General features: G+C 37.9%; 1 protein-coding gene across 2 annotated transcripts in view; it reads left to right on the top strand.

The window, feature by feature from the left end:
* The window catches only part of TOX (thymocyte selection associated high mobility group box), a 277,868-nt gene that overhangs the window by 222,051 nt on the left and 40,941 nt on the right, over nt 1-14,876 (top strand). For both annotated transcript variants that reach the window (XM_073331081.1, XM_073331082.1), the window contains one exon: nt 5,910-6,140. In XM_073331081.1, coding sequence (XP_073187182.1) covers nt 5,910-6,140 — 231 coding nt within the window. The remainder of the gene's footprint in view (nt 1-5,909; nt 6,141-14,876) is intronic.

Here is a 14,876-nt window from a genome sequence, read left to right on the forward strand (position 1 = left end):
TTAGTTTTTGAATAGTTCTTGAATGTGTTATACTTTTTAATGTTGTGAGGAACTGCTCCCACACTCGTGAAAACTTATATAAACATAAACATGCACAGGCTTCACTTTGTAAAATAAGATATTTGCAGCATCTGTTAATTTTCAAATATATTTGCATATTGAGCCCGTGAGATTCTGAGACTCTCAGCTTCCCTAGAAGATAGTATCTAGGAGCTCAATTCTGTAATGAAGTCATCCCATCTTCTTTTATTCCAGTCCTTGTTCCTACTGAACCTTTCCACAAAATAATGACATATTTGTGAAACATTTTTCATAACAACACATTATGATAAGCCTAGGATTCTGATTTCACTAAATCAGGTATTTCAAATTAAAATAAATATTTTCAATAACAGTGAAAGAAATATTGAGTATTATAGACAAAGAAATAGGGTATTTTTCCTACTGAAGTCTATTTATGTATTCTGGATTTGTGTTTTAAACAGGTAATGCTAATATGGAAGCTCCCTTTAAAATTCTCCCATCCTTAGCTTAATGATCAGGAAAAGAAAGCATGATATACCAGAATTAAAGTTATTAAGTACACAGAAATTGATATGTTACTGTTACCTTAGCATTCTTCCAAAGGTATAATAGTTAATGTTAGTAAAAAAAAAAAATTGGAAGTTATATAAAACCACATGATTCACTGTTTAAACTGATTTCTATTTGGGATTAGAATGAGATCTTCATGGGGGCCAGCTTATCCCACATCTGTCTGCTGTAGGTTTACTTGCACCTTCCTCTGAAGGGTCTGGTGCTTGCCACTGTTGGAGACAGGACACTGGGTTAGATGTCTGATACAATATAATAATTCCAGTGTTCCTATATAAAAGCAGAGCGAGTCTAATTAATCAACATCATAACTAGTGTATGAATATAATTTACCTAAAAACTATTGGAGAGCCAGTGTGGGTGAGGTAATATATTTTATTGGACCAACTTCTGTTGGTGAAAGAGACAAGACCCCTTCTTCAGGTCTGCATAGCTCGAAACCTTGTCTCTCTCACCAACAGAAGTTGGTCCAGTAAAAGATATCCCCTCCCCCACCTTGTCTCGCTAGTATCCTGCTACAGCAACACTGCAAATAAAAACTACTGGGAAACTGCCAACTAAAGGGACAGACTCTTGGCCTTTAGCAACTTTGTGAGGTGATCTTAAAGCTGCCCTAAAGGGGCAACTGAGGATTCCCATTCCTCAAACCAGCTCCTCTTCCATCTTTGTCCCACCTGGTGAAAGAAATTGCACCAGGGCTGGATGGGGACAGGAGGGCTTCACACGATGCACTCTGCCAGTCTCTGACCAGTGGGAGACCCAATAGCTCATATTTGCACACAACCTTGTGTGATAAACTCTGGGATTTTTGCCTCTGTTTCATAAACTGTTATATCAATGTACAATACCATATAATGGGTCAACTCCTGAGTTCTTTACTCAGTCCTTACTCAGGCAGTCATGCACTGCAGTCATGAGGTAATTGCCAAATCTTGCTACAAACAGAGATTTTGAGGCACAATGCGATGAAGTCAGTGAGACATTCCTGGAATGAGGACTGAGTGATAATGGAGTGAGTACCACGTTATTTGGAATAGGCATAATAATTGTGCTCATCTTTTTGTATTCTTTCAATTTAACCAGCAAGTCCCAACATCTTTCAACTAATCTACCAATCAAAATAAGTCCTGACATAAACCTGTGTAGCTCCAGTAAAGTCAATGCCAACTGCGCTAGGCCTGTTACACCAGCTGAGTACCTACCCTATGGTTTTGAAAGAAGAATTGCTGTGCCTCTTGTGAACGATTTGGTAGTAAAATAGATACTTCTTTGTCATGCTTTCTAACAACTAGACCCAATTCTGTCTGAGAGAAAAACCTGTCTAAATGATTGGAGAGTGTAAACTGACTTCATTTGCAGGCAATATATGCACACAGACTGGCAAAATGAATAAGCTACTGTATGCCTTTGCATTAGACATGTAATCCTACTCCCACTGAAGTCAGTGACAAAATTCCCATTGTTTTCAATGGGTGCAGGAACTGGCTATATTAGCTCAATGGACCTATTACCAGTGTTGGAAATAAACAAAGAGGAAAAGGAAATAAACTATACAACTGTCAGTATACAGAACCTCCAGTAGGAAAGGAACTTCATATTAAATACATTCTTTAGTCAATAGCATAAAAATTATGCTAAAAACCATCCATGCTATGGAACCATCACTATATATAAATGATTACAACAGCTGCTGAGTATTTCCAGACATACATACACCTGGTAGTTGTGACCATTTCATACAGGACGCTCAGACTTAAAATGCACATCTGCACTAGCTCAAACACAAAGAAGGGAAAAGCAGCACCATTAAAAAGGGCATTACTGAGGACTTAGTTGCTCTAGATACTGTTGCTTTAAGAGTAAGGCATCCCAGACTGCCTGTCAGTAAGACCCAGGGAGAAGGATAACAGTAATGTGATTTTGAGCTTGGAAGTGGGCGATCTGAAAGTAGCTTAGAACAGTGGAAGTGGAAACTAAAATCTCTGGCCAAGGAACTCATTTGTGTAGGAGGCAGAGATCCTAAAACTGGCTGTGCTGAATTCTTCTAAATTTAGTATTCAAGTCTGTGGTTAAACGAATAAAAAGGAGACCTTAAAAAATCAGTATTTGTATGTAACTAAAAAACCATTTACAACAAAGTGCCCATTTACTACACATTTTATTCTGACCACTTCAAAATTCAAATACTGCATTTGCGATTCTTGCCATAATTCATAGTGTTGGATCATTAAACATGTATTCTGTTATTGCTAAGCATAATTGTGAGATGCTAGAAGCATTTAGGCTTGCAAATATGTATTTCTCAGTAGGTGGATGACTGTTTTTTTTCCATGCTCATTTGAATTTCGCTTATGAGAGAATTTCAAATAGTGTAGTTCAGAGAAAAGAGACCGAGAGGACTGCAAGTAGCAAAAATTAACTAACAGAAACATGATTACTAGGGAGCTGCTGCCACATATTCTCTTTGTGTGGTAGAGCTTTCACAATATTTATTTTACATGGTCAGAGTTATAAGTAGAATTCTGTGTTGTTTGTTCAGCCTATAATGCAGATGGTGCTTGATTAAAATCTATTTTAAACTACAGCAATTACTACAAGATAGTGTGTGTAAAACAGCTCTCCTAGTTCCGCTAAAGGATTTGGTACTATTGCAGTTTATTTTAATATATTTATAGACATTTTCAAACTTCTCAAGGGACATTTGGATATCAACAATGTGCCTTACTTGATAGTCTTAAATCCTACACTAGGTAGTCTTGTGATCTGTCATCTGTGCAACATGGTTACTACCGACTTTTTTAAAGTGAAAGATTATTGCTTTCTTGTGATAAATAAGTTAAATACATCACTATAATTAAGCAATAAGGCATGACAGGAGGTGGATTACCATGAGCTAACTACACCTCTAGGGATTTTGAGGCACGAGTCTATGCCTAGCAGAATATATATGTTTTTTATTTTATTTCCCATCTGTCTCTGCTTTGGCAGTTAGCAGTGGAGTCTATGAAGCTGATAGACTGATGGTAGCATAAGGTACGCCATCATCTCAGCCATTTCCAAGGTTATTAGTACTGGAATTCTTTTTATTTACTTATTTTTTTATAAAACAAACAGAATTTCCCCAGGGAGTACTGCCTTTTTAGCAGTGGGATATTTGAAGCCACTTGATTATTTGGGTTGGAGAATAAAATGTCTGAGCTGTTTACAAGAAGACTTTTTTTCTCTTACCTTTTATGTATATTACGATTACTTATCACATATTTAAATGGTAGTTTGGACATCCTGCTATCCTAAATATCTACAAGCTTGTAAACCCCTTTGGTCAATAAAAAGGCATTAAAAGAAACCTTTTAAAATAGCAATAGTGGGAACTTTAACTGTGGGTCTGAAGTTGTCAAGCCTCCTTGCTCCTGGGATTTGTGAACTATTACTTAGAGGTGTTTGGAAAATTTGGATTAGGATGGTCAAATTAACACTGGGAGCTCTTTTTGTGTGCACATAACACACCTTCATATATTATTGATCTTGTAGTTTCTTCTACAGTATAGAGTGAAATAGTAGTTTGCATGTTTGAAACAAGCAGCTTGTGTTTTATAACGTCTTTCCTCTTCTCTCTAGTGCTGCTGATGTACTCCAAAACCATTAACTGCATATTTGATTGCCGAACCAGGTGCCTAGGAACCAAGCAATTTCCTTTTTAAATTATATTCATCCATTGCTGTTCTGCTTAAAAAGCCACAATGGGCCAAATCCTGCTCACTTTACTCACCTGATTAGTCCCATTGAACACAGTGTGGTGACACACAGGAAGAGGGAGGTTTCAGAGTAGCAGCCGTGTTGGTCTGTATTCACAAAAAGAAAAGGAGTACTTGTGGCACCTTAGAGACTAACACATTTATTTGAGCAGAAGCTTTCCTGAACTACAGCTCACTTCATCGGACGCATTCAGTGGAAAAAAAAAATTTCCACTGAATGCATCCGATGAAGTGAGCTGTAGCTCACGAAAGCTTCTGCTCAAATAAATTTGTTAGCCTCTAAGGTGCCACAAGTACTCCTTTTCTTTTTAGGAAGAGGGAGAAGACTCTGTCCCAGAGTGAGCATATACAGCCATATGCAGCCACTGTCATTATGCGTCTGTGTTTATTTTAGGAACACCTGTAGTCTAGCATGTCACCTGATCACACTTTATTAAAAAATGACAAAAATCATCTCTATTGATTGTAACCCTCTCCCCCTGAATCTTTTCAAATGAAAACCCTTTGGGACAGATAAAGTTAGCCAGATTCTCCAGTCCACTGAGGCCACTTTGTGCCATGTAGTTCGAACCAACTAGAAAATCAGGGCTGTGTCTTTGCATATGTTTGCACAGCATCTGGCAAAATGGGGTCCTGAATCCTGTTGGAAGCCCTACTGCAATATAAATATTAAATGGTAAAGGACAGTTGGGTTTTTACGGATTTGCACATCTTCAGGCTGCAGTGAAATCCACAAGAGGGATCTAGGGCATGGGGATTTTTTAAGCGTGTGCATACACACACAAATACAGGCTCTTCTTTTCATCCAGTGTATGCGTAAGCCTCATTTGCTCCTTTATTCAGGACCTAAGGGAATGATCCTGCACCAGCAGAGCTAATGAGAGTTCTGCCATTGACTCCAATAAGACCAGAATTGAGCCCTTCAATAGGTCAAAAAAAATTCCAACCTAAACTGCTGAAATTTTGTTTCTGTTGATTTTGATTAAGAATAATACAAGGGAATTTACTTTTTTTTTTAAATCTCAATTCACTCGATTCCTAATCCAGTTCCCAGTAAAGTCGCTGGAAACAATCCCACTAACTTCAGTGGAATTGAACTGAGCCATAGGTTAAAATAGTCCTTTAAGGGAGAGAAAAATATAAGGTGGAAATTATACTCTACTTAAATGGTTCTTATGATTAAACTAGTGGTCAATGTATAATGAAATCTGTAATGGCTTTACTCATTACAGGTCTTCAACAACCATTAGCTATAAGACTCAGAAAAGATAAAAAGATGACAAGCTAATCTATTAATGAGCTGATAATTTTATAAAAACAAAATGTATGAACCATTTTAGGAAAAACATTATATAACCTAGAACATTTATAATGCATTTTATAGCTGAAACCCTGTGAAATGCTGTCAACATTGGATTATCAAAAGACTGTAGCTAAAAGTGCCATTTTCCCCAGCAAAATCCATAATGTGTATGGGTTGTAGATGCCTTGATCAGTAGAGCTTTTTTGTCTGATTCACAATTTAATGAGTTTCTGTCCTTTTGTGAACTTTTATTACAGGTCAATGGAGGAGAGAAGCGACCTGCTTCTGATATGGGAAAGAAACCCAAAACTCCCAAAAAGAAGAAGAAGAAGGACCCTAATGAGCCACAGAAGCCTGTGTCTGCCTATGCATTATTCTTCCGAGACACTCAAGCAGCCATCAAGGGCCAAAACCCAAATGCTACATTTGGTGAAGTCTCTAAAATTGTAGCTTCGATGTGGGATGGCTTGGGAGAGGAACAAAAACAGGTACAACATGATATAAATTGTAGAGATCAATAACTTTCTTTTAGAAGAGTGTGATCAAGTACATGCCATCTAACCACTCTGAGCAGCTCCTTTTGTTCATTCCAAGTAAACCTGAAAATGTGTCTTATCAGGGGACTACCACCTCATTTCATATATCAGTTTATTAGGCCACTAGAAAGAGTATTTTAGTTCTTCTGCCTGCGAATTTATATCATTACTTTTAGGATTTTGTGTGCCAAAGTCAGAGGGCTTGAGACTCAGTTACAATGAGGCTCCTTTACACTGCCAGAGTGATGTTTAAAAACCAGCTATACTCCCCTTCAGCTCTTTACCCTTTTCTCATTATTATCTTTACCCTTTTCCAACTTAACAGAAAGCTTAAAGTCTGTCTATCCCTAGCCACTCCTTGAAGACCACCAAAGAGGTGATACCAATATGTTATTCAAACCCTTCCCCAAAAGTTTCCCAGACTATGTGGGAGAATATGTTCAGCTTTTTCCTCCTCTTTTTGTATACATGCTGTCATTAAATATTGTACAAAGTGAAAGACTAAATGGGATGTTCTGTGTCTCATCTATGGGATGAGATGTTATGGGAGCTATGCAGTGTGACAGGGAATAAGATCCGTAAGGCTCAGGCCCTAAATATTTGATAGTCCTTTGTTAACTGACCATTCTCTGGCAAATGCATTTTCACTGCTATATATTTAAGGTATTGTTTCTATTTTAAAAAGGAACTATAGGTCAATCTGGGAAAAGTTTGATTCCTTATCTCTTTTACTTTATGGATCCTATTTGTGGTCTATCAAGTGGCTTTTTTCAGCACTCTCTTGAAAAAAGACCTGGAGTCATTGTAAGAGACAATCAGGTGGAATGTAAAGCAGTGTGAATAGGTCCCCTTTGTGTCCATGTTAAAGTAATAATTTCCTCCACATTCTCAGCTCTGCACTTCTCTTTTCCCTCCTTCCAGGTCCATTGTGGTCTTTCTCTATTAAGTTATGTACAGCCTTGGCTGATGGTAATAGTGTTCCCAGTAAGGCACTGTTTCTTCTGCATGTCTACCTTAGAAATATAAGATTAAATGTTTTACTTAATCCATAAAACATGACAGAATGCATTGTGTTGCATAACAAAGATACACCTAGGTACATTGTTAAGCACATGGAGAAAGCCTAGTGGTTGCAATGGGGAATCATGACTACACAGAAACAGAACACTCTGTAGTGTCTGATTACAACTATAACAATGTCCTTACATTTTGCAAACATATTAAAATGTGTGTTTAATTTTTTTACAATGTAATTCTGCCACTGAAGAAAAAGAAAGGTAAAGGATGGAAATCACCTGTAAAAAATAATATAGGGTTCTGCTCCCCAAAGCTATTGTTGTTAACTATTATTTATTATTTGTATTGCAGTAGTGCCCAAAGACCCCAAGCAGGATAGGGGCTCTGTTGAGCTAGATGCTGGGCAAACATATATGAAGATACATTCCTTGCCCTGAAAAGTTGACAATCTAAATAGATCAGAAAGACAAAAGGTGAGGGGGAAAGCAAAGGCCTTCATCCGGTAAGGAGCTCTGTAAGGATGGACCTACATCTGCACAGAACCCCACTGAAATCAATGGGACCTTGTCAGAGTTCCAGGGTTCCTTCTGTGTGGAGCTCATTGCAGGAGCCGGACCCAATGATCAGAGTGATGGTTGGCAAACATCATGTTAGGTTTATTTCTCTGTTGTCATTGTTTGGTTTTAATGTGGTGGCGGGAGGACGTGAGCTGACAGGAAGCAAGGAGTGGGAAATGTAAGGAACAGTGGGGAGCGAGCAAAAATGAATGCAACATGGAGAGCAGGGACAGTGGAAAGTGAGGTTTGCTGCAGAGGGACTCTGAAGGAGAGGAGGGTGGAGAGGCCAGAGTAAACAGCCAACCAGCAGGGAGACAGAAAGCACAGAATCTATTTATGTATACAGTGTTTATTTGATTTCAATAGAAAACACTGTGTGGAAGCTGTCCTTTTCAGCATCTCCAGACATTATGCTAATTGACAGAAACAAAGAACTGTAAAGACTTCCTAAGCAGAACGTTCCAGAGGTTTCTCATTTTCCGTGCTAATTCCATGCTGATTTGACTAGCATCTTGATACAAACCTATTATTATTAAAAACAGCGTCACTAAAAATTCTTTTTTGTAAGTCCTGACTTCTGGACTTCAGAGAATTGGTTGTCTACGTTCACTAACACCCTCCCTTCCCCCTACCCCCTCCCAAAAAAAACCAATCAGCTGGAAGATTGTATGGAGAGGTACTTAGGTCCCATTAAAGTCAATGAGAGTTTTACTGCTGACTTTTATGGATCAGAATTTGGCTCTTAATGACTGACCCAAAAAAAAAAAACTGTTCTACCTAGAAACTGTTACTAAATAAGGTGTGGGTTCCAGAAAGTTCAGCTGGAGGAAAGGTAACTTCGTGAATCAGAGGATCATAGAGGTCACTTGGTCAGGTACATTAAAGTGTGTGGGGTTTTTTTCTTCTGCCTTCCTCTAATGTGCCCAGCCACTGTCTGAGGGAGGATCCTGGATTAGATGGACTAGATTGTTTCAGTACAGCAGTTCCTCTATGATAGTTGAATGTTGCATCTCAGGATCATGAGAGTGACTACTTGCTCTATGCTCCGAAACATGGACTATATTCAGAATAAATTTCAGTAGCAAAAGGTTTTAACTGTATTTTTCTTAGTGCAGATACCTACAGGCAGGCATTGCAGGAAGGGTTGTCTCTCAGGATCCTCTTCAGCATGCAGAAAAATGGCCTTGGGTCCTTGGTGTGCTCAGCCAGTGCTGAGTGGGTGAGAGGCCAGGACTAACCCTTATTCCGTTTGCGGTGACTTGTGTCCCAGGGTCAGGGTTGGGGGGGCAGTATCAGAGAACAATGGAGTTGTAATTATTGTAGGTCCTTTCATGGGTTGTACAAGAGGGGTTAGGCTCCTTGCTTACACCTTCTCCTCCTTTACTGTGTGCCAGTAATAGTGCACCCTTAATGTTTTTTACGCCGTTTCAGAGTTTTGCCCACATGACATGCAATGATGCAAATTCAGAGTTCTTGCTAGTGATGTTCAAGCACTAGAACCCCAAATCCAAACACCCACACCCTTCCAAAAGCTTACATCTGGATCTTCGGCCCATCTCAATTGAAACTAGAATCCTGGATCCAGATTCCCCTGAAGCTGGTGATAATTTGGATCCATATCTGAACTTCACAATAGTCCCTGTCTCTAGTTCCAATTAATGTTACTGTTCTGTAATAAAAACACAGGTCAAAAACACTTTAGCCACTCCTCTGTCTTTCTTCCAGCATATTTTATAATTACCGTTATTTATGAGTCTGAATCATATTAGCCATTAGGTACATCATTGTATTCTTCCTTCCAGAACTCACTATAAAGTTTTCTTCCCCCAGCAGAGTAGAAAATCTCAGTTGCTGTGCAATAGTCCAGGACCATACAATGGAGATAAACAAAAACAAATTGAAAATGCACATTCGTGAGGAAACAAAATTTGCTCCTCATCTGTTGGTTTTTGTGTAGTATAAAAAATAGTCCCCATGCTTATCAGAGACCTAAAAGAAATACAGATTCAATTTTCATGAAAAAAACCTGGAATTTCCCAATTTAATTTCAGTATTCCTGCTCAGAGCTGAAAGCAATAATTGAATAATTCCTGTATTGGAAAAAAAATTAGAACAGAATTTGGTTTTGTTATCTGCATTGTCTTCAAGCTAAACTGCTGAACCTTGGAAAACCATTAGAGTTTTAAACAGTAGAATTACATGCTATAGAATTCAAACAGAAAAGAGTAATGCAACCAGATATATATGCGGCGTATTACAATACTTTGTGTTACCATATGTTTGCTCCTCTGTCTTTGACTCATTTTGCGTATTTATTTCTATAATTTATTATGTCTTGCAGTAATACCTAAAAGCATCAATCAGGATCAGGGCCCATATTCTTTGGTGTGGTATAAACAGAATAAAATACAGCCCCTGATCCAAAAGAACTCTCAATCCTATTTGCTAGGTCTGTTGTGTTTATAACCAACATTAATTCTACATTCTATTGAGGGTCTGATCCTGCAAAGTGCTGAGGAATTTCTAGGAAATGCTCAGCAGTTTCAACAGCATTTTGTAGACTCTGGCTCCTCCTCGTATTCATCTTAGAGATTATCAACATACATATTTATTGAAATGTACCATTTATATTTGCTAAAGAAAGTTGCAAAAGCAGCATTATTAATGACTGCTAAAACACATGGTAGAGGATATCTTTACAAGCTAGAAAAAAGTGCCAGTACACCTGCAGCAGGCTTAGATTTAACACCAGGGCCAGGTTCCCCCATTTTGACGTACATGGGTGCAGAAGTCCCCCCATGCAGATCACAGTGCCGAATCAGGGCCACTGATTCCCTTGTATCAAAATTGCTCAAAACTAGAGCTGGTAAAAGAAAAGTAATTTTTTTCACAAATGGTTCCATGAAAAATGTGGTGTTTGTTTAGTTGTTTCTGTTGTTGTTTTTTGGTTGACCTTTTGCCATTCTTCAACTATCTATAGAGGCTGGTCAAAGGATGAGATAATTGTATCCCTTTTTATTTTCATCCAAAAATCAACATTTACAATATTTCTGTTCAGCACTTATTGTGCCTGTAGTACTCGACAGCTGTTAAAGCGCTGTCAGTCAGATTCCCTAGAATTACTTGAGCAAATCTCCCATTGACCCTAATGGCTCAATGAGTATAACTATAAACTGGGACTAACAAACAACGGTATTGGTGATAACCTAGCAGGACTTTGCAAAGTACAACCGTCAGGAAAACACAGGACTATTCTGTGCCATTTGTTTTTTAAGCAGACCTTCCCATTGAAATCAACTAGGTTGTCTTCAAGAAGCTACCCCAAAATGCTAGCCCTTCTCCATATTAAGGGCCTACTACTCCAGTCTCAGGATACAAGTAACTGTCACAAAATCAGTGGGCTCTGGTAGGAAAATTGGGTTCTAAAAAAGCAAGGGATTAACATACTATATGGAGTTTGGCTTCCATGACGATAGAATCTCAAAAAGAAATTAAAACAAAAGTGTGGGATTCTCATAGGAATACGTACTTTATTTATGAATTAGGCTTTCATTTCAGTAATCATAAAGCTTTGGGATTTTATGCTTTGGAAGTTGATGCTTATTCACGAACTTAAATAGAATTATTACAGTTTCCTAAGTTGGAATTCCTTTCTATTGTCTTAAATATAAATTAATCAGTAAGAAAAGCATAACACACAATAAGATGTAAGAAGATAATAATGAGGTAGAGACAATAAGGTTTAAAAAGTACTGATGGGATTTTCTGGTTAATTATTTTTCCACTGTCTGGCAACTACTGAGAAGGAAAAATAACAGCTCAGCTATTTCATATCTTTTAAAATAGGTATATATTAAATCTTCTATATACTGTGACTTGAGACAGCTTCCATTGAAATCTGTAGGAGTCTTTCTATTGACTTGAATGGCAGTTGGATCAAGTAAATCATGATGCAGATCATAGTTTCATTAGCTATAAAAAAGGGATATATTCCTATGGTTTGCACACCATGGAATGAATAACGGTATCAGAGCTTGATACAAATCCTGCTTGGGAACTCAGTTAGCCAGCCCAAACCTAGTTATTGAGATACCATACCAGATTAGACCACTAAAAGAGTTTGTGGGAAGATCTACAAAAGTTTTTCAAACGACAAAAAGTCAGAGGAAGCATGATTTGAGGAAATATGGAAGGAATCAGGAAAAAGCAGAAATACTATGAATCAGATGATGCCATTACTTTTTGAGCTGGACTCCTAATTGAAATAGGTGGGGCGCTGCTTAAAAAACACAGCACATTATGACCATGCTACCCAGGAAAGACAGTGTAACTTACTACAGAAAAGAAGGAGCCAAGTATTCTTCCCTTGCTGTGTGCAGATATCTGCACTTCAGTGCCCCATATTATAGCTGTTTCCATGGATTTCCAAGCATGCTGGGACCATCTGCAGAGAGAGAGAGAGAGTCTGTCTGTCTGTCTAGAGGTGACTGGAAGGGGTTCCCAAATGTTTGCTGCACATCTGCACATTTTTGCATACCCCGCAGCCTCCTCCTAAATACTGCCTCCTCTACCGTAACTAGAGCTCGTAAAAATAGGGGAGGACTTATAATATTTCCCCCATTTTTCATTAAAAACTTTTTTGAAAAAAAAATTCTCTTTTTTGTTTCATAAAAATGCCAACAAAATCAGCTTTACCAGTATTAAATCAGTACACATCTTCCTCAACATAGTATTCAGAATTTTTAGTGTTTTTCAGTGGCTTTTCTACCCTTTCCTTTTTACTACAAACATTTTTTTCTCCTGAGTAAAAGGCATGCTCTTTTGCATCCCATTTTTGTAGCTGATTTCTGTACATCATTGCCCTTTGCACATATTTTTTATACAAAGGGGAGAAAAATGGCCTCTAGGGAGCAAAGTTAGGCATACTAAATAGTTGAGCCTCTCTGGCTTTCAGATAGAAGGTTGGTTCAAACTGGGTAAAAAGACTGCTTAGGTCATTTTCTGTTCTTAAGTGAAAAAGGAAAGTCATTTAAAATCAGAACCAGATGTAAATGTACCAAATGAACCTTAAGCTTCTAATTGGAGACCCAGAAAGGCTGTAATAGATTTAGCAAATTACAAACAAAACGTTCTTGTTTACATTAGAGTAAGTGACTTTAAAGCTTCCGCCAAAGACCTAAATAAACATGCTATTATACTAAAAATGGAAATGAATGTAATACACAAAGATGATCTCTGGTGTAACTCCATTGACTTAGTGAAGTTCTACCAGGAATGAATTTGGCCCATTATGTACAGATTATAATGTTTGCATATGTCTGTATTTACTTAAATGTTATACTGGCCCTTGCAGCAGGAAGAAAGATGGATTTACCTAGGGATCCAAAGCTTAATGATCAGATAGCACATGCAAAGCAACAGTTTTAAGTGCTGTAACATATGCCTGCTTTCAGTCTACATAATTCATACACAGTAATATTAGCTACAACAGTTCAGCTCAATAGCAACACCTCATTATTTTATCCCTCAGTATTTATTCCTATGTTTGACGCCTCATGAAATTACTGTTAATGTGTTTATATAAGGGCAGATCTGACACAAGTGGGAAGAATTTAATTTCCCACTCATTCTTTCCTGCTGATGTGTCCTCTTCCCGTGGTAGAAGTGACAAGTGTAAATAGTTAATTTGCTTCAATTATGAGCCTGTCCTGCTAAATTAGAAGCAGCAGGAATATGAAGAGCCAGAATTATACTTATGAGGCAGCTGACAAATCCTCTGAGTCCACAAAATCAAATAATTTACTCCTCATTGGTGCTCAAACACCCACTAGATAAATGCAGCAATTTATTCTTTATCATCTGATGGAACTTGGATTGTATGTTACCAATACTTAAGTAAATTGAAGTCCCTCTGTATTAGTATCAACATTTGTGATGCTGTTAGCATGTTCATTATAAACCTCAAGCTTTCAAGAGTTTCTATCTTGGCCACTAAAAATAACCCAGAATGATTCTGGTGTATGTGTATGTATGTGTATATATATATATATATGGGTGTGTAAAAAAAATCTCAGCAATTTTTAAAAAGTTTCTCTTTGGATCACAGCTTTTTAAATGTGTAATAAAAAAGTAGAAAACTAGCTAATTCAGGGGGGAATCTGGTAATTCTGAACTGTCTTTAAAAGTAGTGTCCAATATTTAACCTTTAAAATACTGGCATTTTACAAAGATAAAATGGTGCCTGCTGAATATTTTTACATTAAGTTCACTTTGATGCAACCAGGCTCTGTGCTGATTTCACAAGTTACTCCAGGCTCAAATGTGCCTTGAAGGCACAGCTCTGCACTGGGAGAGCAATTAAAAGGAGAACTCCCTGCATCTCCCAAGGAGGAATTCTGGGAGGTACTGTGCCATTTGAAATTCCCACACACCACACCCTTTTAGAGAGAAAGATGTTGCTCTTTTCCAAATTTGGCCAGCTTCAGAACACCACCTCTCCGTGAGCATATATGCTCACCCCCTGCATATCTTACATTCTTTCTGCCCCTTGTGTTCTTGGTTCAGGGCAAAACATAATCTGATCATATATATGTAATATATGCAACCTGTGGGTGGGGGGGATTTTTCAAAGGCACAAAGGGGAGTTAGAAACCCAACTCCCATTGACTTTCAGTTGGAATTGGACACCTAAACCCCTTTGTGTCTTTAAAATTGCAGGGTAGATCCTCAAGTAAGGTAAATTGCCAGGCTCCACTGACTTTAATGAAGCTATGACAGTTTGCACCACCCAAGGATCTGCCTCTAGCATTTTAGAGCGTACAAGATATTTTTCTGCAGGGACTTATATAGTTGTTGAAATAGTATAAAATGAGTGCATATTTTCAAGTGAGAATATGCAGTTACATTTTCAAAACATTTATTCACAGTTTATTCATTATTAGTTGCTTATGAAGTAAAGCCTCTACCACATGCAGTGAGAAAGAGAGTACTGAGTTGAGTTGTTTTTTTCTCCCCTGCTTTGAGGTCACACACTAAAATTCCCTTTTAGCAACCTTTACTTTTTAAACTAGCAATGCATTTATAAAACAATCTCCAAAGGATAAATATGAAACGC

The sequence above is a fragment of the Lepidochelys kempii genome, chromosome 2 (genome assembly GCF_965140265.1).
Source record: "Lepidochelys kempii isolate rLepKem1 chromosome 2, rLepKem1.hap2, whole genome shotgun sequence".
Taxonomy (NCBI): Eukaryota; Metazoa; Chordata; order Testudines; family Cheloniidae; genus Lepidochelys; species Lepidochelys kempii.